General features: G+C 37.7%; 1 protein-coding gene across 1 annotated transcript; it reads right to left on the reverse strand.

The window, feature by feature from the left end:
- PPP2CA (protein phosphatase 2 catalytic subunit alpha) lies at positions 1-24272 on the reverse strand. The gene is made up of 7 exons (XM_079144258.1): positions 23845-24272; positions 9161-9370; positions 6138-6311; positions 5444-5533; positions 4614-4775; positions 3102-3220; positions 1-2143 (listed from the first exon to the last, which is right to left on the reverse strand). The coding sequence occupies exons 1-7, from the start codon at positions 23944-23946 to the stop codon at positions 2071-2073; spliced, it is 930 nt and encodes a 309-aa protein (XP_079000384.1). The 5' UTR covers positions 23947-24272; the 3' UTR covers positions 1-2070.
- Between the last annotated feature and the right edge of the window lie 1850 nt (positions 24273-26122).

Genomic DNA, 26122 nt, shown 5'->3' on the forward strand with positions numbered 1-26122 from the left:
TCTTCACACATATCATTAGCAGGTAAGGTAATAATAACACTTTCTAGTTTAGATGGAAAAGCCCAGTAATTCTCTTCAATCCAACAATTATCCTAAAACCAAAGCAATTTTCACCACAAGCCCCCATTCTGCTGACCACAAGATTTAAAGAATCTGTACCTGTATGACAGTACCTCATTAACTACAAGATATGCATTCCCTTAGAGTCAATTCTCTGATCATAGGACCTGAAAAACAGCTGCTTGGTGTCAGTATCACTTGGGTATTGCATTAAAACCACTAAACACAGAAGGGCTGCTTGTCCTGTTGGATACATAGTGACAAAGCAAAAAAAAAAAATTTCTTATAAAAGCAAAAACAAATTGAAACATGTAGAAATACTAAAGGCTTTTTGCTCTGGACAATTAACCCCATACACCAGATATACTATCATTCAGATCAGATAAAAAGTGGACCACTCAAGAAAATGTATGTCAATTATACACATACACTTCAAAATTGTGTATATGTGTGTATTTTCTCAAGCTTCTTAAAAAAGGGAAATGCTATACTTTCACTATTGGTTCCAAATTCAACACAATACAAAGTAAGGAAACATTTATTTACTACACTCACAGAAGTAAAGATTGAATGTCCTGAAGTTTATCCCAGTAGCTTAAAAAAAATTTAAAAAAAAAAAAAAAAAATCAAATGACAGTTCCCAGAACTGTTTTAGCTTCTAATTCCAGTCCAAGGAGAAAAGGGGAAATTTTTCATTAAATGTTGAACACTGGCACTTCAAGTGCCACTTATCTCTTTGGGTCAATGCACAAAACACTAAACCATGATCCAACAATAGTTTTCCATTTCATTTCACTATCACTTAAGAGACTTTAACACAGGATAATGTTTTCACTGCTTTCTTAACATGACTTAAATAATGTACAAATAGTTGTCAAGAACTTACCAATTTGTCAATCACTTTCAAGAATTCATGTAATATACATAGCAATATAATATTTATAACCAGAAACTGCACTAAGTAAACACACCATTTAAGCTCTACCTAAAAAACATGCCATTTTGAGTAAAATAAAAGCCTAAAAACTTAACTCACAAGTTATAAATAAGGTTTCACAATTAGGTCTTACTGAAGCAGCATAGATTTCCTTTCTTACAGACAAGTAAAGAGCAAACCAGCAATCTGACAAATTTACTGTATGCAATACAAATAAATCCTCAAGTTTATGTCAAGAATGTCAAGGAGTTACCAGAGAGATTATGTAGTGGCCTTGATTTTTTTTATTTTTCTTTACCTAGAATTCTACAAATTCTAAAATTTATCAATTGATTAATCTTTTTAAATAAACAGCACCAGTCTTGTCCATTGATACAATTAAAATTTGACTTTCTCAGTTCTTAGTTCACAAGTTTATTATGAAAAACACTGCAGTGCTCTTGTGCAGTAACATCGTCTTACAGGAGAGGGAAAACAGTTCTGTTCAAAACAACTCACCAGGTTCTGACAATAACAAAGAACAACATGGGGCTGAGATTTGAGAAGGGAATAAACTGAGTGCAGACAAATCATACAATTAAATTAAACGGTTTCCCTGAAAATAAACAAAACGATTTCAAAACTCACAAGTAGGGGGGAGGCCTTGGTACTTATTTTTAAAAATGTTCATTAAGCTCCAATGATTGTTTGCTGCTATCCTTATCTACAGTCATGCTAAGTAAAGCTATAGCTAAATGGAAGTTAAATTGTATTCACGAGGTGTTAATGTTTACATCTTATTATCTGCAGTCTCTCAGAGAAAGCAAAAGTAACTACAAATAGCGCTATGCCAGAAACTGGTTTCTTGACCAACAATGTCGCTTCAGCATGCAATGAACTGGTTCATTCTAAAGTGGTCACGGCTGTTGATGACAAGAGGCTTTGTATTTTTATATGGCACATCTTTTGGTCCATGTGAAAACAAGTTTTTGAATGTTAACTATTTTCTGACACTTTGGAGTTACTGTTGCTCTTCCCATTTCCATTAGGTCAATATATGGTTCATGGCAATACTGTACAAGTTTAAAATTTCATTACAGGAAGTAGTCTGGGGTACGACGAGTAACATGTGGTTCGCCTCTACGAGGTGCTGGATCAAACTGCAAGCTGCAAAACCAGACAAGATTCATGGTCATTAAATGAATGTCTTGGGGAAAATCAAAATTAAGAACTTCAGTCATCAATTTTTTACACTTTTTTCTATCCAAGTTTAACTTATCTTAATGAACAGAGTCCTAATTACAGCTGAATCATGCATTTACTTTTCTAATTGTACTCCCCTTGAAAAAGCCAAAGCAACTTTAATCACAGAAGCTCTGCTTTTACACAATGGGGTTCCCTCTAAGACTGCTTGAAAGAAGGGTTCTAACAGTAATTGGGGGAGGGGGAGGCGGCAGTGGGCAAAAGGGTTCTATTAAATTAAAAAAAAAAAAATTTTTTTTTTTTTTTTTTTTTTTTGGAAGACCTTTTTTAAAAGAGGAGAAAGGGTCTTGCTATGTTGCCCAAGCAGGCCTCAAAACTCACAATCCTCCTGGTTCTGCCTCTTGAGTAGCTAGGACTATAGGCTCCTTCAAGCACACTTGGCTAATAAGCCCCCCAACCTCCCAATTTTTTTTCTTTTTGTATTAAACCCAGGGGCTCTTAACAACCGAGCCATACTTCCAGCCCTCTTTTATATTTTCATTTAGAGAGTGGGTCTCACTAAGTTGCTTAGGGTCTCCCTGAGTTGCTGAGATTACCAGTGTAAGCCACCACACCTGGCAGCTAATAAGCAAATTTCAAAGTATCTAACATATTGCATCTGATCTCTCATCCCCAGAATATACTTTATTAACTCCATAACAAAAACATGACTTAAAAGTAAAAACAAACAAACAAACAAAAAAAAAACCCTAGTAATTCATATTAGAATCTATATAGGATGAGTTGGCTTCTGTTGATGTGTTTCAACATATCATTGGTCCATTTCAAAGACCAAGTTAGAATCTGACAGTATAAACTTATGAACACTATTAAAATTAAATATTCAGGAATAGCAACCAAATGCTCAGGTGTAAATACTTACAAAGAATATTTTAGAGTATCATCAAGTTCCATGATTGCAGCTTGGTTACCACAACGATAACAATAGTTTGGAGCACTGAAAATCGTTACTACATTCCGATCATGGCACCAGTTATATCCCTACAAGGAGAAGAAAGGAATTAAAGTTTATTTATTCCTTTTCTTATACAACTAAATGTGACACCTCTCCTCACAAAAGCTTAAGAAATACCCGTGATTTCTTTCTAAACAACATAAAAATGTTCTGTACTTTGCACAACTTATAAAACAAAAATGTATTTACTTTTCCCCAAATTACAAAACCAGTTTATTATAAAAATAAAAACTTTTAAGAAACAGCACTAATAACTAAGGAATAAACTGCTTCTTATCTATCTGTCCTTCTGTAATGGCAGTGTCTCATCATCCTCTTTTAAATTGCAGACGTTAAACATGATTTAAGAATGAGTTATTATATGCCCATTCCTTTTACATTCCTTTGAATGTCAAATATCTTCCAAAGGCCCACATGTTAAATACATGGTCCCCCAGGGAGCAGCTATTGGAAGCAGTGAAACCTTTAGAAGATGAAGCCTAGTGGGAGGTTCGTAGGTCACTGAGGGGCATGCTCTGTCTCCTCTGCTTCTGGCTAGAGATGTTACCATCACCTCTGACACAGGGTCCTGCCATGTGACAGGACAAAACCTATGGGCAAAACCTATGGGGCAAAATAAACCTCTCTACTTCACAAATAGCTTATGTCAGGTATTTTGTTTTAGTGACAAAAAGCTGACTAATATACCTACTCCAGGAGGCTAGAATTTGTTTGTTGCTTAGTAGTCATAATAAGTGAAGGCCCCTAAGCTGGTCAATTACCAGGGAAGTACAAATGAGATATGCTTTTAGGATCTTTTAGCTTCACAAAGCCCACCTGAATGCATGAGCTGCTTCTGATACTTTTTGTATTTAGCAGTGCTCACAAAGTTCTTTCCCTATCTTTAATCAAGTCAGATTTTAAAGCTGCATTAGTATTAATTTAAATAATACCCTACATCTAAAAGTATACTAATCAAATGTTCTGTGCCAAGAATCCCACTGTGTTTCCTGCTTAGTTTTTTCATTCAAATCATCTGTTAGGTGATTATAATCCTACCATCTAGAGGACCACTTAACATTTTGGTGTGTTTCTTCCTTCCCTCTCCTACATATATATACATGCTAAATGAAACAAAAATGGGATCATAAAATATTATATCCCTCCCCACCTCCCTGTATTGTACTTTCCCACTCTTAAATCTCAAGCAATTCCCTGCCAGGAAGAATTCTATGAAACCAGATTAAATATATATTCTATTATCATCAAAAGTTTAATTCTAATGTATATCTACTGAAAAGATTCAGGCTATAATGGCAAACTTATCAGAAGAAATACATGCAATGTCACTAAATCATTAACGTGAATGCTGCTTCTTTTCTATAGCCTCTTTTCTTTAGTTACTAAAAAGCAAATGGTGTTTCAAAGAACAAAACATACCTCCATCACCAGCTGGTGAGCTCTAGACACCAACGTGAGGCCATTGGCATGATTAAATGTCTCAGAAATATCTTGCCCAAATGTGTAACCAGCTCCTCGAGGAGATATACCCCAACCACCACGATCATCTGGATCTGACCACAGTAAGTCACACATTGGACCCTAAAAAGCAGATTCACATTATAAATAGCTTTTATAAAAATGACAAAAGCATAATTTGAGTAATTCATTAGAAACAGCACAGTACTAAGTCACACTTTTTAGTGGTATTTACTGAAAACAGTAACAGATTTTGCAGTTAAAAATATCTCAAATGAGACATGTTTTCCAGCTTTATGAGGAACAGATGACATCTCTGGGTCCTAATAGCAACATGCTCTAATCTCCCTATAGTATGCAAATTTTAGTATTAGGCAGTATTGGTTAGTGTTTAAGATACTGGATACTGAACCCAGGGGCACTCTACCACTGAAATACATCTCTCCAGGCCTTTTTATTTTCGATAGGTTGCCCAGGATGGCCTCAAATTGGGTGTTCTCATCTCAGCCTTCCGAGTCACTGGAATTACAGGCATGTACCACTATGCCTGGGTAAGGCAAACGTTTTTAAGATAAGGTAGGATCTTTTTTAAGCCTAGTCCCACAGATATTATTATTTTGGCAGGTTTTCTACTTCATTTGAACAGGGGGGTTGATAAGAGTGCTTATACCTTATGGAATTGTTTTTAAGGATTAAATGAGCGAATACATATAAATGAACCAATTACAATCAAATTTCTCCTCTCCCTAAAAGATTTTGAAAAAGAATTTATTACCAAATCAGAGTCATACCTCATGGGGAACTTCTTGTAGGCGATCAAGTGCTCTGATGTGATCCAGTGTATCTATGGATGGTGAGAGGCCACCATGTAGACAGAAGATCTGAAAAAAGAGATTGGTTCAAAATGTTAACTTCATCTAAAGAAACTTTTATTCTGGGCTAAGTTTTAGGCAGTAGTCCCCATCACTGGCCTCACTGATATTTCTGGGCTCTGCCTGAATGAAATCTGACTCTACAGGATCCATTTTTGCTCCAGGCAACTAGTGAACACACTTTTTTCCTTCCTGACAAACCATCACTACACTGTGTTTACCTCAGTCAGCTCCTTCAAGAAAATGTATCTAAGTCCCCTGACCCATGCTAGAGACTAGTGTAGTATCTTCATATTCAGAATTTTCTCCCAAGTTCTGTGTACACCTCTACCTGGACCAGTAAAGGGTGCATTACACCTCCTAGACTTCTCCAGAAACAGACTAACAGGCTGGATGGTCTAAATTTCCCATCATTGTGATCCCACTCCAAAAGATTAGGAGCCTGATATGAAGAGAGGATTAAAAAAAAAAAAGTTTTAAATGAATGCTATCAATATTTACCAAAAAATATTCCCAAAAGGATGTGAGTATAGAAAAAAGTTAAAGGCCCATAAACATTAAGGAAGTATATTCCTAAGAACAATCAGCAAGATGAGTTTTAAGATGCACAAACCTGCCCATCCACCAAGGCAGTGAGAGGAAGATAGTCAAAAAGATCTGTAAAATATTTCCAAACATTTGCATTTCCATATTTTCTTAAACACTCATCATAAAAACCATAAACTTGTGTGATCTGCCTGCTCTCGTGATTCCCTCGAAGAATGGTGATGCGTTCCCGGTAACGAACCTAGAACAACAAAAAGGAAAACATCAAAAACTAGCTCTTTGAAAATTCAAATAATAATTCAGAGTTCCAATTTTACTGAAAATAACAACCAAAAAACCAGCACGCATCCCCACATTACACTGAAATGAAATCACAAATCCATGATGAACATTTTTAAATGCCCATGGGAGCCAGGTGTAGTGGCACACACCTGTAATCCCAGGAACTTGGCAGGCTAAGGCAGGAGGAATGCAAATTTCAGGCCAGCCTCAGCAACTTAGCAGGACCCTCAGCAACTTGGCAAGACCACATTAAAATTTAAAAAGGATCGAGGATGTGGCTTAGTGATAAAGTGCTACTGGAGATCAAACCCCCCAGTACCAAAAAAGTTAAATGAATAAAATTAAATTTAAATAAATAAAATCAAACTCCCTTTACTATCAACTTTATATTAACCATAATCATAGGATATAAAACCTCATACATGATTTTCTTTCAGTTCAATGATCTTTAGTAAATTTATAGTTATGTAATAACCATCAACTCCCAAAAGATCCTCAGTCCTGTCTGCAGTCACTCCTCACTCCCACTCCTATTCCTACTTCCTGGCAACCGCTGATTTACTTTCTGGCTTTTGAGATTGCCTCTTCTAGAAATTATATAGAAATAGAATAATGCAAAATACAGTTCTTTTGTGCTAAATATTATCTGAAATATTTTTGAGGCTTATCAACATTGCAGCATGAATCAGTGGCTGGACCATTTCACATTCCCACCAGCAAAGCATGAGGTCATTCTAAAGGATGTGAAGGTTATCTCACTTAGACCTCAACTGCATTTCCCTGATGACTAATGTTAAGCATCTTTTCATGTGCTTCCTGATCAACGTATCTTCTTGAATGAAATATCTACTCAAATGTTTTGCCCATTTTAAAATTATGTTTTTTTAAGAGTTTTGTTTTTGTTTTTAAATTTTGATGCTGCGGGTATGGCCCAGTGGTAAAGCCTTGTTAGGTCAATCCCAGCACCAAAAAATAAAAAAATTTAAAATTTGAATACAAAAGCTTTTTCTCTCTGAAGTCTTTTTTAAGAACAAAAAAGTAAATTTTGATGAAGCCAAATTTTTCTATTTTTTATGAATCGTGTTTTTGTTAACTAACCTTCTAACATAACCAATATTACAAAGATTTTCTCCTAAATTTTATTCTAGAAGTTTTGTCATTTTTGTATTTAGGTCTATGATCCAATTTGATCCATTTGCTGAAAAAGCCATCCTTTCCAACAAAATTCATTTGTCAGGGCTACCATGACAAAACACCATGGACTGGATATTTAAACAACAGAAACTGATTTCCTCATAGTTCTGGAGGCTAAAGTCCAAGATCAAGGTGTTAGCAGAGGATGTTTCTTTTGAAGGCCTCTCCCTGATTTATAGATACTCAAGTTCTCCATGTCTTTCCATCCTCTCCCCTTATCTGTGCCCGAATCTCTCTTCATTTTACCTTAATTACCTCTGTAAAGGCCATAGTTCCAAATATAGTCACATTCTGAGGTATTGGGAGTTAGGACTTTAACATATGAAATTTAAGCAGACATAATTCAGTTCATTACACCCTGTTGCACGAATTCTTAAAGGTAGTGTATTTGCTTTTCTGCATACTGGGATTGATACATGCAGGGTAGTAGCTTGACAGTTTCTTTCACAGCACCTGGAGTCCCAGCAGAAAGCTTCCTCCATGTAGTCCAATGTTTTCATTTTAAAAATGCAGAACATAATGGCCAACAATAAAGTTTTGTAGCACTTTACACAATTCAGATATTAATCACCTAAAATTAAATTTGACTCCTAGTGAACCCACAGCTCTACAGCAGCCATTTTCTCATTCTCAATATTCTTCAGTAAGTATGAGGTGCCTAAGGAGGGAATTACTCCTGCCCCAAAAAAGTAAGTTCAAAGGAAAAAAAATTTTTTTTAAAGACCCTTATTTAGCTTTCCTAGCTGGGTGGCAAGGCGCATACCTGTAATCCCAGAAGCTAGGGAGGCTCACAAATTCAAAGGGCTGGGAATGAGGCTCAGTGGTTAAGTACTCCTGGGTTCAAAGATCCAATACCAAAAAAAAAAAAAAGCAGAAACATTCCACCCCCAAAGGTATACCATTTTGTGTTTCACCTTCAGATTTTCATCTGTATATCTCACAAAACCACAACTGGTATGGGTGTGCTTGTGCGCAAGGGGTAGGGAGTAACTGGAGATTGAACCCAGAGGCACTTTATCACCAAGACACATTCTGATCCTTTCTATTTTGAGACGGGGTCTCACTAAATTGTTTGATCCCCAGCACTGGAGGAAAAAAAAAATTAAAAAAATCTGCAATTTGCTTTCAATGACCATTTCTAATATTCTAGATTATTGTTATGTTAACAGCTGTAAACTGTAAGTATTCACTCACTGTTGAGATATTTAGATCAATATTTTCTGATAAAGATAATGTTGTAATGTTTTTACAGGATTAATGCTTTTCCTTTTGATATTCTTCCTTAGAAAAATTCTAATTATAGGATTACTGTCAGAGAATATAAATATTCCAACACTTGCTATGTTTATATTATTTCTCCACACCCAATATACTAAACTATAATTCCTACCTCACCAGTCCTAACATTTTTCACATAAACTGATTAAGATATTCTCTTTTGTTTTTATTCTTTGCCATCTTCTGCACCTATGATTATAACTCTAAAGTCCTCATTATTTGCATTACTAAATGTAGAATTTTCTTCTAAAATTTAACAACCTGATGGAGAAGATCACTGGAACAAAAGAACTGTCTTATCCAGTTTAAAAGGCCCAAACATAAAACTGAAATTACCTTAAGAGCTACAAGCAGTGTAACTGTTTCAACTGAATAATATCCTCTGTCAACATAATCTCCCATAAACAAGTAATTTGTATCTGGTGATTTGCCACCAATTCTAAACAGTTCCATGAGATCATGAAATTGCCCATGTACATCTCCACAGACAGTGACTGGACATCGAACCTCTTGCACATTGGATTCTTTTGTCAGGATTTCTTTAGCCTACAGAGGGAAAGAAAAATGAAGCAATCATTTGGCATTAAAATAACATTAATGAAGATACATTTACTCACACTTAATGTACCCGAATGGGTAAACTTGGTAAGATGAAATTGCAAACATGTATGATCCCATTAAAGTAAGACAGGATATGGCTAGATTTTATGTACTGGCTATCTCATTTGATACCTATGAAAAAAATGTGTAGCAAGGTACATACATAGCCCCAACTCTTATGATCAATATCAGGAGTTGTTAAGCCTATCAAATTGCCATCTAACTAAATAGTAGGGAGATCACTAGCTGCCATATAAGATCAACTATAATGCTCCCACTCTGAAGATTTCAGGCTATAAGAGGGTGTCTTAGGCCTTCTAATTTTTGGAAGACATTATAATTTTGTCTGTATTTTGGCATATTTCTTTATACTCAAATAAAAAGTTCTTTTACACTGAACAGTCTTTCAGTGAACATGCTTTCTGTGTTGCTTATAGAAAATCATTTGGCAGCATACATAATCCCCCATAAAAATCAAATTCAAACATTACTTTTAATGGCAAACATTTCACACAGTAGAAATTTCATGTATCATTTATTATTCAATGAACATTTACTGATCACTTATATGCTACAAACTATGTACACTGGAAGACAATGAAAACTGGAAACTACGTACACTGGAAGCTCAACCATTGGAATGACTGCTATGTGCCAAGCCCTGTACTGGCCACTAGAGTTCCAGTGATGTGTAAGGAGATCACTCCCACTGCAGGAGAGAGAAAGGCTACAAATAACCAGGCAAAAAAGTACAGATTCTGTTAAATGTCATGAAGGAAAAGAGATCAACTGGGGAAGACCACTTTTAAATTAGATAGCACAACAAAGGCAATGAAAAACAGTTGCTAATGAGCCAAATGCTCATTAGAGTAACAACCAAGGACAAATTTAAGACAGTGGCGTACAATTTTAGCTGCACATCAAAAATCCCAATTTTCAGGTTCTCCTCCCCCAAATTAAGTTGAATTCTTTGGAACTAGGATTCAAACAATTTTTTAAGTCTCTCTCCAGGTGCTGGTGCTTTCCTCAGTACAACCAAGTTTTAGAACCACAGTTTTCTACTCTCCATTTTGGGGAGCCTATTTCCAGATACTCAACAACCACTGACATCCCCCAAACAATAATTTGATCTAACATTTTTATGAAGTTTAGAAAAAATTCTTATTTCTAAGTGTATTCTACTGCCATGTATAACTAATTAGAACACATTTTTAAAAAAGAAAAGGAAAAAACTCATTTCAAAAAGACATATTAAGGAATACAAATAATCCACTCATTAAGTTTTATTATATTTTGAAAAATTCTCTCTAGGATAATTCCAATCTTTGATTATTTATCTTACTAAAAAGCAGTCACTCAGGCATATTCCATTATTAAGTCTTCTGGCATTAACACATGCCTAATGTTTTTAATAGCACCTGGCACACACCAATGCTGATAGCTGAGAATAAAATGACAGGTTCTACACTTCAAAGACTGAAAAATTATTCAAAAAGTTTTTAAAAACAGTAAGAAAACAGTCACATACTATGTAAATCTCAACATGATTTAACTTTCATATTTAATCCTATCAGAAGTTAAATTTCAAATTATACTTCTAAACGCTTACCTAAAAGGCTATTATTTAAAATGAATGGTTAAAAAGTTGCACTCTGGACTGCCTAAACTTAATTTTTGTGAAAGAAAAATTAAACCTAGTTGCTTCTTCTTTCTTTTATGTCAACACAGGCAAACCACAATGATAAACATTCAAGTTGCACAAAATAATTTGACCCAGATGAAACTGAACGCCCCTTGAGTCCCATTCTACAACTCCTACTGCCATTGGGACCCAGATGAAACTGAACGCCCCTTGAGTCCCATTCTACAACTCCTACTCCCCCTGGGCAAAGAAACTACCAATGGCAGTTTGATGTGTGTTCTTTCAAACCTTGTTTAAAATGCTTACACATGTCATATGCCTATAGAAACATAATAGTTTTCCTCTGTGTTTTAAAAGTAGAACACTGTTTAACAGTTTGAATTTCTGAAAATTCATCTCAGAGTTCATAACATACATACAGACCTCAGTGGATGCAGAATAGTCCCTGACAGATTACAACTGGAGGAGTGATATGTATAAAAATACAGCAATGTATATCCTAGTAATTTGCACTCTCATATATATATATGCAGCATATTTCCTAAAATACTATGAAGTGGACTTACTACTATTACCTAATAGTTTGTATTTTCAAATGCTGACACTATCAACTTGTCTTCCAAAATGGAGAGGACACTATAATCATTAAGTGAAAACTTTAACTTCTAAATTGCGGAAAGCCAACCAAAGTTCTTTCTATCCCTCCTACCAAATTCATAACTAATCAGAATTCATAATAACTAAATATTGGAACAAATACTAACATATATATCAAATGTAATCATCAAGTCAACTGCTAAAAAATATTTTAACAACAAAAATGAAGGGCTAGGAACTGGTTTTAGAGTGCTAGCATGCATGAGGCCCTGGGTTCAATCCCCAGTACTGCAAAGGGGCGGGGGGAAGGGGGCTTGCAAATAAGCCTTTTAGTTTTTTGTCTCTATTTATCAATTCTAATGTAATTACTTACCAAAATATACTATCTTCAATTCCAGAACTTTAAAAGCTGCAGATTTCAGCATTAATTTTACATTCAGGAAAAGATAAACGAATAACAACAGAGGAGGAGGGAGGAGGAGGAGGAGGAGGAAGGAGAAGAAGGGGGAAAGAAGGGGGTAGGAGAAGAAAAGAAGTCTGAGGGAAGCTGTGCTATCATAAGAAGTCAGGCCCGGAGAACGTCTTGGGGTGTTCTAATGGGTTACCTCCAAGAGCTTCCAGACCCACAACAATCATTAGCTTCAAAGATGGCTATAGAATCTCAACTCTCTATTTTAATACTCAAAATAAAAGGTAGAAATAGGTTTCTTAAAGTAATTTAGAGGCTTGGTGTGCGTGTGTAAATAACCATTTTTTCACTCTGGCATTTTAACTCCTGTATTTAAAGGATCGTGTCATTTGAATTGTGCAATGAAGCAAAAGGAAAACCAAAACTCGTATATGCTAAACTTTTGTGCTTCTCCTAAAACATTTTTTGCAAGGCTTTCAAATTTGGCAGTAGATACAATTAACATTTGAGGCAAAGAATCAAGTCTTTTAAAATAATCTAATCAGTGCCCTATTGATTCTGATTCAGTCAAACCCCTTCTGAAATTCAGTCAAATGGCATAGAACTGGAATAAATGAATTCAAGCTAAAGGGCTTAGATAAAAACTTACTAGAACAAGGTTAAAACTGGAAATAGGCTACTCTATTAATAGGATCTTATTACAAGTAATTGTGGGAAGTTAAAATTTTGTGGCGTCCTAGAATTTGTGGAGATTAACCTGAAAGAAATTTTCAGGGGCATTAGTTTATTATCAACATCCTCTCAGCATTCTGGGTTTGGAGTCAGACATCTCAAAACTATTTTCAATCTATACAAAACAATCACCTACAAAGTAAATGACTGGACATTTTTGAATACAGGTCATCATAACCACCGCCATATCATGAAACGAAAGCATGCCAAGATTTTTCAAGGAACACAATTTAAAAGAGAAAAAAACATGGAACCAACAACAGATTCATCAACCTACTGAAGAAAAAAGAGCTGTATATTTATGCATTTCTATATTAAGTCAAGCAAACATTTAAAAGCACAAAATAATCACAACTGTATCAAAACCCTCTGGGGGAAAAAAAAACTGAAAAACATTCAGTGGTAAAACTATAATACATGGCTATCTGCCTATTTGTACCAACAAAAACTACTCTCATTTCTTAGAACTTTTGTTTTGTTTTTACTCACAAAGACCTCTTTTTTTTTTTTTTTTTAAATAATTGGCCCAATGTCTCATTTTGTATTCATGAACTGAAGTTCCTATGGCACTGAAGCAATATTTAAAACTAGTTTAACATCCTCCTGAAGATCTACGCATCTTTTTATTATTTATTTGAATTTCTTTTCAGAAAATTTTCAACTGTAGGATCGCAGGGCAAAATAGCAAAACTCCTGTTTTTTGTTCTTAGGCATTACAAAATTGGATTCTGCCAACTTGTTAGGCAATAATACATAGAAGAATGCACCCATCCTCAGATACTTAATATAAAAAATGTAACCTTACTGATTTAATTGGCATTTTTTCACTTCTGGGTTCAAACTTTCATTCCATGTTTATTTACTGTAAGTTATTTCTCCTCTTACACAAAGTGTCAACCAAAGTTCTCGAACATCTAATCATCAATAATGACTCTTCCTCTTCTGGTCTCAACCACTCCAGGAGCAGCAGCTTATAATGCAGACATGGCCAAGTCCAAAACCACACTACACACAGCCAGACCCCAAAATGGCACAGTACTGGCATCAAGAAACCCCAATCACAAAGATATGAATCTTTTAAGGGAGTAGAACTCAAGTTCCTAAGAAATATGCGTTTTGCCAAGAAGCACATCTAGAAGAGCCTGAAAAAGATGCAGGCAAACAATACCAAGGCCATGAGTGCATGTGCCAAAGCTATCAAGGCCATAAGCTTGATCGCCTTGCCTTTCTAGGCCACCCCAAGCTTAAGGACACTCATGCCCATATGGCCAGGGATCATAGGTTCTGCAGCCACTGACCAAATCCAGGCTGCAACTTCAGCTCCAGCTCCCAAAGGTACCCAGGTTCCTGCAAAGGGTCTAAGAGTGAGGACAGAAGAACTAGTATCCTCCTGTGCCATTTGTACATCTAAATCCAGAGGCGGTGGGGAGGGGAGAAGTAGGTAATGTTTTTGTTTATTCATACAAACTATGTTTTTTTTTTTTTTAATATTTAGTTGTAGATGGACACAATACCTTTAATTAATATATTTATTTTTATGTGATGCTGAATCAAACCCAGTGCCTCATGGGTGCAAGGCAAGTGCTCGACCACTGAGCTACAATCGCAACCCACAAACTATGTTTTAATTTGTTATTTTAATCAACTTAGTGGCATTGTCTCTTATTTTTAAATATATAGCTCAAATATCTCCATGTTCATTTTTACTTGTAATTTTTCTCTTATAATTGTTAAAAAGAAAAGCCATCACCTTGCCATTTTCTTTTTCACCTCCTTTGTTTTCTTCCTCCTTTCTTTTTTCATTTGCAATACTGGGCACTGAACCCCAGGACCACACACATGCTAGGCAAGCACTCTATCACAGAGCCATATCCCAGCCATCTCCTTGCCATTTTTCAATAGTTTTTGTTTTATACTTTAATTCTAGGATTACATGACAATTACTCAAGCTGCTTCTTGTATCAATGCTTTAAACCTGAATAAATTTAAAACATTATTATGACAAAAGAAACGTTTTAAATGCTTAGTAATTACCCTGAAGTAGTTTGGAATTCATAGCCCCCAAAGAATCACTAAATTGGGATACAGAGTTATAAGTACTTCTCTAGTTCTTTAAAAACTAGTCTCTGATGTTTAATTCAAATCAGATTCACTCCCTTCACCACTGAGAATCAAGTGCTTTCTCACGGAAAGGATGAGACTGAAGTAACAGCTTTTCTCCTTCAAAACATTAGGATTTGGCACATCAGATCATGCCATTCTATAGCAAGGCCAACGGAGAGCAAGTGTGCCTTTTCTGAACAAAATACCCTGGCTACCACACTCCAGGGAGAACACCCAAGTGCAAATTTTCAATAACTTCATCAGGATCTCCAGCAATATTTCTGGTAGTCTCAAAAACAATCACACATAGTAACTAGGAGTCTGCACTATAATTGTTCTTATAATCCATATACTTGGGTACAGTTGATACCTTTATCATATGTTTTTAATCATGCATGAATAAACAAGTGTATCTTAAAAACACAGTGCTCGCTTCAGCAGCACATATACTAAAATTGGAACAATACAGAGATTAGCATGGCCCTTGAGCAAGGATGACATGCAAATTCGTGAAGCGTTCCATATTTTTTGCCCACTTGATCTTCTATCAACTGAGAAAAGAACGTATTGCTTTCCATTAAACAATGTATATTTACCGAAAATTTTAATTTTCCAAGCCTGATATTAATAAATATTTATAACAATTAAAACACACACACACACACACACACACTCTTAATCAAAGACAGGGATTGAACCCAGAGATGCTTAACCACTAAGCCACATCCCCAGTTCCCCCTTTTTTTTGAGTTTTATTTAGAGACAGGACTTTGCTAAGTTGCTGAGGCTGGCTTTGAACTGAAGTTCCTATGGCACTGAAGCAATATTTAAAACTAGTTTAACATCCTCCAGAGCTGCTGGGATTACAGGCGTGTGCCACCTCACACAGTCTTAATATTCATTTTTGGTGTTAGCTATTTGAAAGGGATCTTGATATAACTAGAAGCACTTTATTTAAGGTATATACTGAATGTGGCCTCCATAAATAAATAAATAAATAAATAAATAGTACTCCTACAAAAGGAAATCCTACATAAGTCAACAGAAGAATTCCAAGGTCTATACTGAGGAAAATGTGTTCAGGCTCATCAAGTAATTAAAGACCTGTACTTAACTAAAGAAATTCATTTTCTGTATCACAAATTTTGCCCTTGGTGAAAAAGTCTTCATATAAGAACAAACTAACCAGCAATCCTTTTAGGTAAGGGAGAAGTCAATGATGGTCTTGTGTCTTCTCTGTGGGATCAAACTCAGTCAACACAAATAAGCTCTTCACAATCTCAATAATACTAATAGCATTATTTGACAAAGGAATTCCCATTTTTTTAAAGTCATTTTATTATTAAAAATATGATTAATTTTAATGTTTACTGGAATTCTAGTTCAAAGAAACTGGACATTTCTTAATACACATCCACCAATACAAGATACAGAGCAGCTAAGCTGGAAAAAATGCAATTAATCTTTTTTAAATTTTGCTTTGCAATTTAAGCAGATTTGAAGTCAATTAAAAATTTCTTTCTAAAAAAGTAAAATTCTCAGACAAGAGTAACATTTTTTCAATATCCCAAGAATTTAATTTTGCTTCATAAAGATTCTATGAAAGATAAAAGGTACCCTTCTTTGATAATGCTATTTTCATAAATGTAGAAACAACTGAGATTTGTGATAAATTAGTGTATAAGGCTAGATCTCGATTGTGGGTGGTACCTAAGGGCCATTAGGCTAGCCCCAGAAGCAAATGACTCTTAATTATCTTCAACTATAAAAATTTTCTCCACACTACTTGTATTTCATTAACTAACTGAACAGATACCTTTAACATTTTATGAAATACTTTGATTAAAATTCTTCTTTGACTAAAATTTGTATAGTTAAACTTAAAAATATAAACCAGGTGTGGTGGCACATGCCTGTAATCCCAGCTACTCAAGAGGCTGAGGCAGGAGGATTGCCAAGACTGAAGTCATCCTGGGCAACACAGTGAGACTCTGTCTCAATATAAAAATTAAAAAGGGCTGGAGATACGGCTCAGTGCCAAAGTCCTTACCTAGCATGGTTGAGGCCCTGCAATCTCCAGTACTACCAAGGGGCGGGGGGGGGGGGGGGATAGAAAGTGAGTGTATATATTCCTTTTCATAATGTTCTAGGAACTAATTCTATTTGGTCTTACAGGTTAGGGTCTAACTTAAAAAGGAAAATGTCAGGAATAAGGGATAATTCTAATTCCAAAATTATTTTTGTTTGTCTGTTTTCATCACATAATCAACTTCCCTTCTAACCAAAAGGAATGACCATTTTCTTTAAATTTATGTATCGTGTGCAATAGGATGACCTCACTCATTACCAACCAATCTATGTGTATGAATTAAATATTGCAAATTATTCCTGTATACAAAAAAACATGTTGCCTCGTGTAATTATTTAAACATTCTCACAATAATCCAAGTGAATAAGATTCAACTACTCTGGGTCTCAGTTTCTTTCCTCTTCTGTAAAAATATGATTTAGCCTGTATGGTTTTTCAACACTAAATTTTATTCCAACCTGGAGAACTTGTTTTTTTGTTTGTTTTATAGTGCTGGAGATGGAACTTAACGTTTGCTAGGAAAGCACTCTACCACTAAGCTATGTCCCCAGCACACCTGAAGCCTGATTTATTTTTTGGCATTTGATCACTGAACTACACCCCCAGGCCTCTTTATTTTTTGAGATAGGGTCCCACTAAATTGCTGAGGCTCTTCCTAAGTCACTGAAGCTGGCCTTGAACCTGTGATCCCCCTGCTTCAGTCACCCAAATTGCTGGGATTACAGGCATGCACTACCACACCTGGCTTGAAGCCTTTATTATTAAATCAAAGCCACCCAACATAGGGTAGGCATTACTGCTACTGGCAGTGAAATCAGCTACTGATCACTACTCACAGCAACATTCTAAAACATTTTTTATCAAGAGTTAATGACAGCTGGGGATGTAGCTCAGTTGGTAGAGTGCTTGCCTCACAACTATAAGGCCCTGGGTTCAATCCCCAGCACCACAAAAAAAAAAAAAAGTTAATGACAGGGGTTGGGGCTGTGGTGGCGTGCCTGCCTAGCATGTGGAGGCACTGGTTTTGATCCTCAGCACCACATGAAAATAAATAGATAAAATAAACGCATTGAGTCCGTCTACAATTTTAACAATATATTTTTTTTAAAAAAGAGTCAATTACAAGACTGACACAGTGGAGCATACCTATAATCCCACCTACTTGGGAGGCTGGGGTAGAAGCCCCAAGTTTGAGACCAGCCTGGGCAATTTAGTGAGACCCTATTTCAAGGCAAAAAAGGGTTTGGAATACAGCTCAATGATAGATGCAGCATGTACAAGGTCCAGAGTCTGATCCCCAGCACTGTCAAAAAAAAGTTAATTACAAAGTCAACTTTCTGACAAATATGAAACTGCTATTAATCAGAGCAAAAACCAAATGAATCTCTGTGCACTAAAATAAGACAATGCTATATAGACAAAGCTAAAAATAGTGACATTAATGCACATGAGGGCTTAGTACTGGTTGAATGAATTTCAAAAATAAATGTACACTCACGTAGCTAATAGCACCACCGACAATCCATAATCTGTGAACAATACTTTATGTGGCAGGTGAACAAATTCTTTTTAATCTCCTAGAGGCAAATTATAACAAAGATTTGCAACTTTCCGTCCCAGCATCACAAGGGTAAGAATTATCATCTGTGAAATAATAAATTCAATGGACATAAGAATTCTTTTCAAAAAAAAAATTACCAACCGTAATAGTAACTACAATGACTAAGGCAGGGGTGGGGACAGGGAGTACAGCGTCAACTAGCCAGCTAGTTTAGATTTAGATACATATACACCTCTCTGTCTCATTCATCCATTCCAAATCACAATCCACAATACTAAAACATATATAGACAACAATGTTGTGTTGTGAACAAGTTCCGCAGTTAATCCCAGACTGTGCATGTTCTTTAAGACTCCACTTCCCATTTATTGACAGTCAGAAACCTCTCCCTTCTTCAGCCTACTCTGCTAAGCCAAAAGAATAGCTATTTAACAACAAAAATCTTCCTGCTTTCTAGTCGCAGTCCAATTCAGATCTTGTTTGGATATGAGGGGGTTTTTTCAGACAAGAATAGAAAGAAAAAAAAAAAATAAAGGGGAAAAATTCTTGAATTTAGAGAAATGGGTCAAAGTAGAAAGAAAACAATATTTTCCTGCCAAACATATTCTCTCTCTCTCTCATCACCCTCAAAAAAGAACTCAACACCACCTCAACCCAAACTCAGTATCTCCTAGTTTTCCTGGCTTATCTCCTCCAAACAAAACAAAGACTATCTAACAAGTAATTCTGACACACTTAACTTGCAATGAGATAGGGAAAACATTTTCTGCCATAAAACAGGAAAACATCATCCAGGCACCACCTGCACACCTGTAATCCAGCTACTCAGGAAGATTTCCAGCCAGCCTCAGCAACTGTTTCAAAATATAAACTGTTTCAAAATATAAACCAAAAAGGGTGGGGATGTAGCTCAGTGGTAGAGCACCCCAGGGTTCAAATCCCCAGTACCACAGAAAAACAAAAGACAGAACACCAGACTGAGATACATTATTCCATTTACTTCTCCAGAACTCAACATTCTTTCTAAAGTATGAGTTTTACCTTACTTCCAGTTTCTGAAGACACAGAACTTTTAGCCCTGGATAGAGAAAACAGGAAGGACTAAGATACCTACATATGTGAACAGAACTGGTTTGTTTCCTCATTAAGCTAACACAAAACTGCGTTTCCACTTCATGTTGAGAGATCATGAAACAAACATATACACATTTGACTGCAGAAGCTAAGATTTAAAAAAGGCATTTCATAAGCTGCAGTGACTGACTTTTATATAGTCAGTTGCATTTTATTAGAACATTTTATAGCTCTATCTCTGGGTCATAATTTCGGACAAGTCACAGACAATGACCTAGGATTTTCATCTCACTAATTTTATCTGCCAGGCAATGTAGTTAGACACATACAAAATGGATGAATAATTATTGTTTCCAGGATAAAGTGAGACAACAGTATATGGTATGAATACAAGTTTTTAAGCAATAATAAAAAATGCTTCATTTTACAAAATTGTTGATTTCACAATTCAGTTTGGGTGAGTTCACCTGTACCTTTAAAACCCCACTCCCACTTCTCTCCCACCCCGCTTAAATTTTTTTCAGACAGGGTTTTACTAAATTGCCAAGGCTGCCCTCAAACTTGCCATCCTCCTACTTCAGCCTCCCAAGTCACTGGGACTACAGGCATGCACCACCATGACTGGCTACATCCTTCATTAACACTACCACAGAAAAGATGATCTATAAAGCTGTGCTAGAACATTAGGATTAGAATCCATAAACCTAGGCAACCTCAACTTTAGTCCTGGTAGTCAAGTCACTTTATCTTTCTGAGCATTTGTTTATATTTATAACTGAGAATACAAAGTGTACAAGAAAGTATGATGAAAATAACATTATGTAACATGCTTCTCCCACCTGTTTGTTCTCAATAGTCCAATTACTTTTTTTCATTTTCTAGTTACTTCTATAGAAATGAGCCAAACAGCCTTTTAAATTAAACACACATTCACACGAGTACATTACTCACTTCATATAAGAATGTAAAAGTAAATGAAGCCATAATGACTATATTTTATTTATAGAGCTTGTAGAGCAAAGGAAATGCATACTTGGTAAGGAATTCCACTGGGGAAAAAAACTGGCTATCAAACAACATTCTCCACATGTTTGTTAAGACATGAAAACAAGAAGTTAAAGTCAAAAATCATACCTAAGTTAAATCACTATTGAACTAATAATAAAGGCTGTTTAGTATAGTTAATGCAAAAGCAAGCTAATACTATTCACTCTTTTCAATCAGTAGATGGAAACATTCCTAGTCAATTATACAGATGTAATTAGGCTACTGACTATAGAACTGTGCCCAAGACAAAACTGCAATCACACACCGAATTTTAAAACAATTAGGATCCCCTAAAATGACAAGGTATATTGTACATACAACAAATTTGGCTTGATACAAACCTGAACCACATCTGAAATATTGTAGCAAGTCAATAATATAAAAATCAAGTTGGCCCTTGTCTATAAATACACACTTGGATTCTCTCCATTTTGAATACCTAAGACTGTTATGATACAATAATAATGTTCTCAGTGTTTTTTAATTACAATGACCTCTTATGGATATACTTCTATCTTTACTATTCAACTTTAAATACTTCACTTATATCAGGCATCTTCAAATAGGCAGAAGAAAGGCTTTTATATTAATATTCCTTCTTTTATTTATCTCCAAAAAGTTATCTTTGAAAAAACATACTAACATACTAATGAAAAACTTTAATTCAATATTTTCAAAATTACTGTTTAGAAGCCAATCACACCAGAGTACATGTAGCTTTCACCCAGAGATGCCATTTGGCTTATGCAAATATTAACCATGAAAACTTGTTTTACTAGAACTTGTATGAAAGATAAGCATGCACCCCATAGAAAACACAGTCTTCAAATTAATTTGGTTTGGGAAGTTAATATAGTTCCAAAAGTTGGCATACTTATGAGTTAAAAATATTATGAAGGCTGTGTGGTGGTACCAAGAAGGACCTATTCCATGATTAACTCTTAAGTTAAAAACTATCTTTCAAGTATTATTTCTTTTGGCTCTCAGAACTAAAATCAATACACACTGAGTGAGCAACGAAGATAGATTAGCCTCACTACATCTTAGTTTCACAAAAATATGGAAAACACTGAATCCATAAAGCTTCAGCCTCTTCACCTCAGTATCCAACGTGATCTTCTACTGTCTCCAAAGCAAACCCGCTATTTCCATGGTCAATCTCCTGCTCATATCCACACCATGCTTGTTTTTATAACCAGATTCAAAGTTCCCTGAAAATATGTAAGATTATTCACTGCTTTTCATGTCCATCATAAAAGTGTGAGATCTTGGATATTCAATAAGTTTCAATATTTAAACACAAGGTACAAATTTAAGATAGAAACATATCTCAAGAGATTAGAAGCGATCTGAGAATGTGTTTTAACTTTATTTTACAGACAATAAAACAAGGAACAAGTGAAGTGGTTGCCCCAAAGCCAGTTGATTATTCATTTAGGAACAGAAAGAGGACTAGTGTTCAGAACTAACTAGTCATCTGGTGACTGGGCTTCAAATGACATCATTACTGCCCTGCCATGTTTGCTTCATAAATAGTTATCTAGTTAACTGTGGACTCAAAACTTTATAAGTACTGAATCCCAAAAGTCAGAAAAATCACCATTTATAAAGTTAAGATGTGATAATATACATTAATTTTTAAAGTCCTATTTCTAAACTTCTAAATACCAACCTCACGTGAGAGAAATAAAAGTAAAGAAAAAGGAGATGTAATATACTGCTAGAATTAAAATTCAATTCAAAGAGATGTGCCACCTCATCAACTAGTGGTGGAGTTTTTTGGATAAACAAATCTAAATTTGACTTAGTTTCCACTTGTTCTTAGCAGTTTTTGGAAGTCTGAACATATACAACAAACCCATGAATCTAATTTGCAGGTCAAACCACAAAGAGTCAGCACAATAACTCTCCCAAAACTCTTTCCATTAATACAAAATACTAGCATTCCACAATTCTGTCCTAAAATGAAACGCTACATACATAGTTCATTGTAAAAAGGGAAGTTAAAATGTTCATAGTGGAGATGAATATTTTATATACTTTAGAACACAGAGTTACAAAAACTTTTTAAAATACAACATAGTTGACAGCCAACAGGCTGTTTCCCCAACCACTAAGGAAAACAAAACGGAATAAGGTAATAGAAAATACTTCAGTGTTATTAAGTGAACTACGACAATCCATTTTCAACATCTGTGAGACATCACTTAAACATTAAGCACAATGTCTGGAATCCAGTAAGTAGTGATTACTACCACCACCACTACTTATAGCCACAAAAATACAATCAAGTAACTTTTTTAACAAAGAGCGAGTATACAGATTTTGACGCTCTTCCAATTTGTTGCTCATTATAAAAATAAATGGCAAAATGCCAAGTATGTTAGGCTTAGAGAAGGGTTTCACGCTACCCAATTTGAGTCAGCATATAAATCAGATTAAACTGACACTTGACTTCCATTCCAAAGGTTCCTTATGTAGTATGACTCACCGAATTCTCCATTTCTTCCAACTATGAAAAATAAGTTATACTCCCTTGTAACTACCACTGGCATGACCTTCGTAGAAATTAGGTTACCGATTTCTTCCATGATTCTTAAAGACACCCTTTAAACATGTCTCAGAAGACGACTTGCTTGGTGAGCAACACAAACTACCTAGGACAGGACTAAAAGTGTGACCTTTACATAGGTCCTGAGATCTGGCCTACAAGTTTGTCTTTGGGGGACCCTCGGGGTAGCGTTGGCCCCAGAATTAGGCCTGAGCACTAATGAAATGCCACCTGCCCACCTCGCCGCGGAGGACCGGGCCCGATTCCCCGCCATAGAAGCCAAGCTCCCTTTCACAGATATCTCCACCCGCCCCGGTCCCTGGCCCTCCCGGTCTTGGCTCCCCTTTGCCACTCTACCCCGCGCCTACCCGAGGCTCCGAAGCCCCGGAGTCGGGTGAACGGCGCCATTTTAGGCGGCGGAGACAACCAATCCCCGCGCCGGAGGCAGGGGGCGCCGGGTCGCCGGGGAGCCGCCGCCGGCCGGGCCCGGGGCGGGTCGTCGAGGTTCGGGGGGGCCCAGCCGGCGGTTCCGCCATATTGCACCCTCCCCACCGCCTCCTCCTTGGCGGGCCGGGCCCGGCCCACAGCGGCTCCGGCATGACGAGAGCAACTCACCTTCTCGCAGAGGCTCTTAACCTGGGATTCGGACAGCTGCTTGCACTCGTTCAGCTGCTCGATCCACTGGTCCAGCTCTTTCGTGAACACCTTCTCGTCCATGATGCCACCCGCCCGAACCGGCTGCCGCTCCGCGCTACTACCGCGCCGCCGCCCGCACACGGGCCACACGCACACGCCGCCGCCGATTCCCGGGGTACTTCTGTGGCCCCTGGCAGCTGCTGGGCGATGGCCCGCTGGCTCTCTCCGCAGTGCTCGGCCACCGGCCGCTGCGCCTCCTTCTCCGACCGCCTTGGCTCCGGAGCTCGGCTCTGTAATGGCGGCCGCTCGGCGTGGTGACGTCACGCCGGCGTGAGGAGGCGGCAGGGAACGGAGGGGAAAGGGGCCCGGAGACGAGCTGCGCAACTGCAGAGTAGGCCTGGGTCAGACGCACCGCTGGAGCCGGGGCGCACACTGAGGCCAAGGCGCAGGCGCACCGTAGTGGGCTGGTGACTGAGGCGCCTTCGTTTTTGGGGCGTGGTCCCCCAGAAGGGAGGGGTCACGGGGGAGGGGGAAGAACAGAGTTCGAGCAAGCGCAGTTCTCGAAACCGCCAACCCGCAGGAACTCTAAACTCAGGCGCCGGCGCTGGTCCGGCGCAAGCGCAGTTCTGGTGGGGGCTCTGGCTTTCTGAGACCTGCTCCCAGGGGAAGCAGGTTCGGTAACATTCCCCAGTGCTTCACATGGGACGTGGCAGCGTGGTAACCGAAACGAGAATTGCGACCCTGTGACTCTTCCGTAATCCAACAGCGCTGGAATTGCATAGGATTAATGCATCTTTTGGGACAGGAATGGGTGCCGTGTGGCAGCCCAGTTGGAGTGACTGCCACCCCCTCTGGGCGCTTCCTGCACCTTGTAATTAGGTCACTTGTAGGCGAAGAAGAGTGTACCTGCCGGGGGAGTGTCACGCAGCGTACTCACTCCCCCAGCACACACCTGTTCTTAGTACACACCTTGTCAGGGGCGGTGGCTGGGCCGAGACTTGGCCTTTTCTCCTAATCTCGGCCCTGTCTCGCTTCCAGTATTCCCGCGCAGCCTCTCTCGAGGTTGTCTTTCGCACCTCTGGTGTGCACTTTCTTTCAAATCGCGTTCCTACTGAGAATGAGAGACGCACCAACCCTTGTCCGCCCTGGCCTACTTTCTAGAGGAGACTCCCAAAGGACCTGAGAGCTCGCGTCCTGACCGCTTCCGGGTGTGGTAGAAGCGGCTATGATCTGCTTTAAAAAAAAGCTTTATACTCTAAGGGTTGGACCTTGATCTGGTTATGAATCTCTTTAGCGTTTGTGAAACGTTTTCACATCACATTGTTCCTTCATTTACAGAAATATTTGGCTCCACTGAGCACCAGCTGTTTCCCAGATCCCATTCCCCGAGAATAGCTGGGTCATCCAAATAAACAGGGGTTCCTGCTCTGGTGGGGCTTGTATTCTCCCAACAGTACTAGAAACGTTTGGAATGGGCAGAGGTTTTGATGCCCCCAGCTTTTAAGAGTTATCAAAGCTTTCCAAAGGAAGTTTAACCATAAAAGGACTAGGCAAGAGCTGGTCGTCTTTCTTCTAAGTCTTTACCCTCAATCTCAGCCAACCTCGCCACACCCAAGCGTTCCGCGATACACTGGAGGAGAGTTGGCATTCTGCAGCTCTGAGAGCATCACATCAATGGCGGGACTGAAAATCATCCTTCTTCCAAAATAACCTGCTTGGCGAGGCCGACTGGCTTGGCCTCCCAGGCTGGAAATTGCAATTCTGCTTTCGCTTTGTACTTCCTACTAGTAGAACCAGAAGAAAGTACCTCAGATGTACTCCTCCAGGAGGCTATCACATAAATTACCAATCTGGGAAAAAGTTCTTTTGTCCCAAATTCTGATCATGTTTTGCAGTTAACATCCCCAAAAAATAGAAGAATAAGAGTTAGGACCATGTGAATTGAATGAATGAAAACCATTTTTTGGTGACCAATGAAGTCATGCTCAGTTGTGCCCAGTGTAGCCCAGGGTGCCAGCACATGGTATTTTCTTCATCATCGCCATATACCTCTGAGAGAACTGGCACCGTCTGGTAGGACAAGAAGCAAACAGGCACTCAGAGAAGGGACTTCCCTAAGGTGGTGGTCAGGATTTAAAACTTCATACTCCCAAAGTCACAGTCAGTCATATGATTGGCTTACAAGGATTGAAATATGGAACATGGTCAATATAATTTTCTTTTACCTGAGTTCTTTTACCTGCAAAAATGGCGACCG

This window comes from Sciurus vulgaris, assembly GCF_902686455.1.
Source record: "Sciurus vulgaris genome assembly, chromosome: 6".
In the NCBI taxonomy this organism is placed as follows: domain Eukaryota; kingdom Metazoa; phylum Chordata; class Mammalia; order Rodentia; family Sciuridae; genus Sciurus; species Sciurus vulgaris.

Coding starts and splice junctions, on each gene's coding strand:
- PPP2CA (XM_079144258.1), bottom strand. CDS start 23,946: ATGGACGAGAAGGTGTTCACGAAAGAGCTGGACCAGTGGATCGAGCAG. Junction 9,371..23,844: donor TTAAGAGCCTCTGCGAGAAG/GTGAGTTGCTCT, acceptor TTCCCTCTGTAG/GCTAAAGAAATCCTGACAAA. Junction 4,776..5,443: donor TACAAGAAGTTCCCCATGAG/GTATGACTCTGA, acceptor TCTGCTTTTTAG/GGTCCAATGTGTGACTTACT.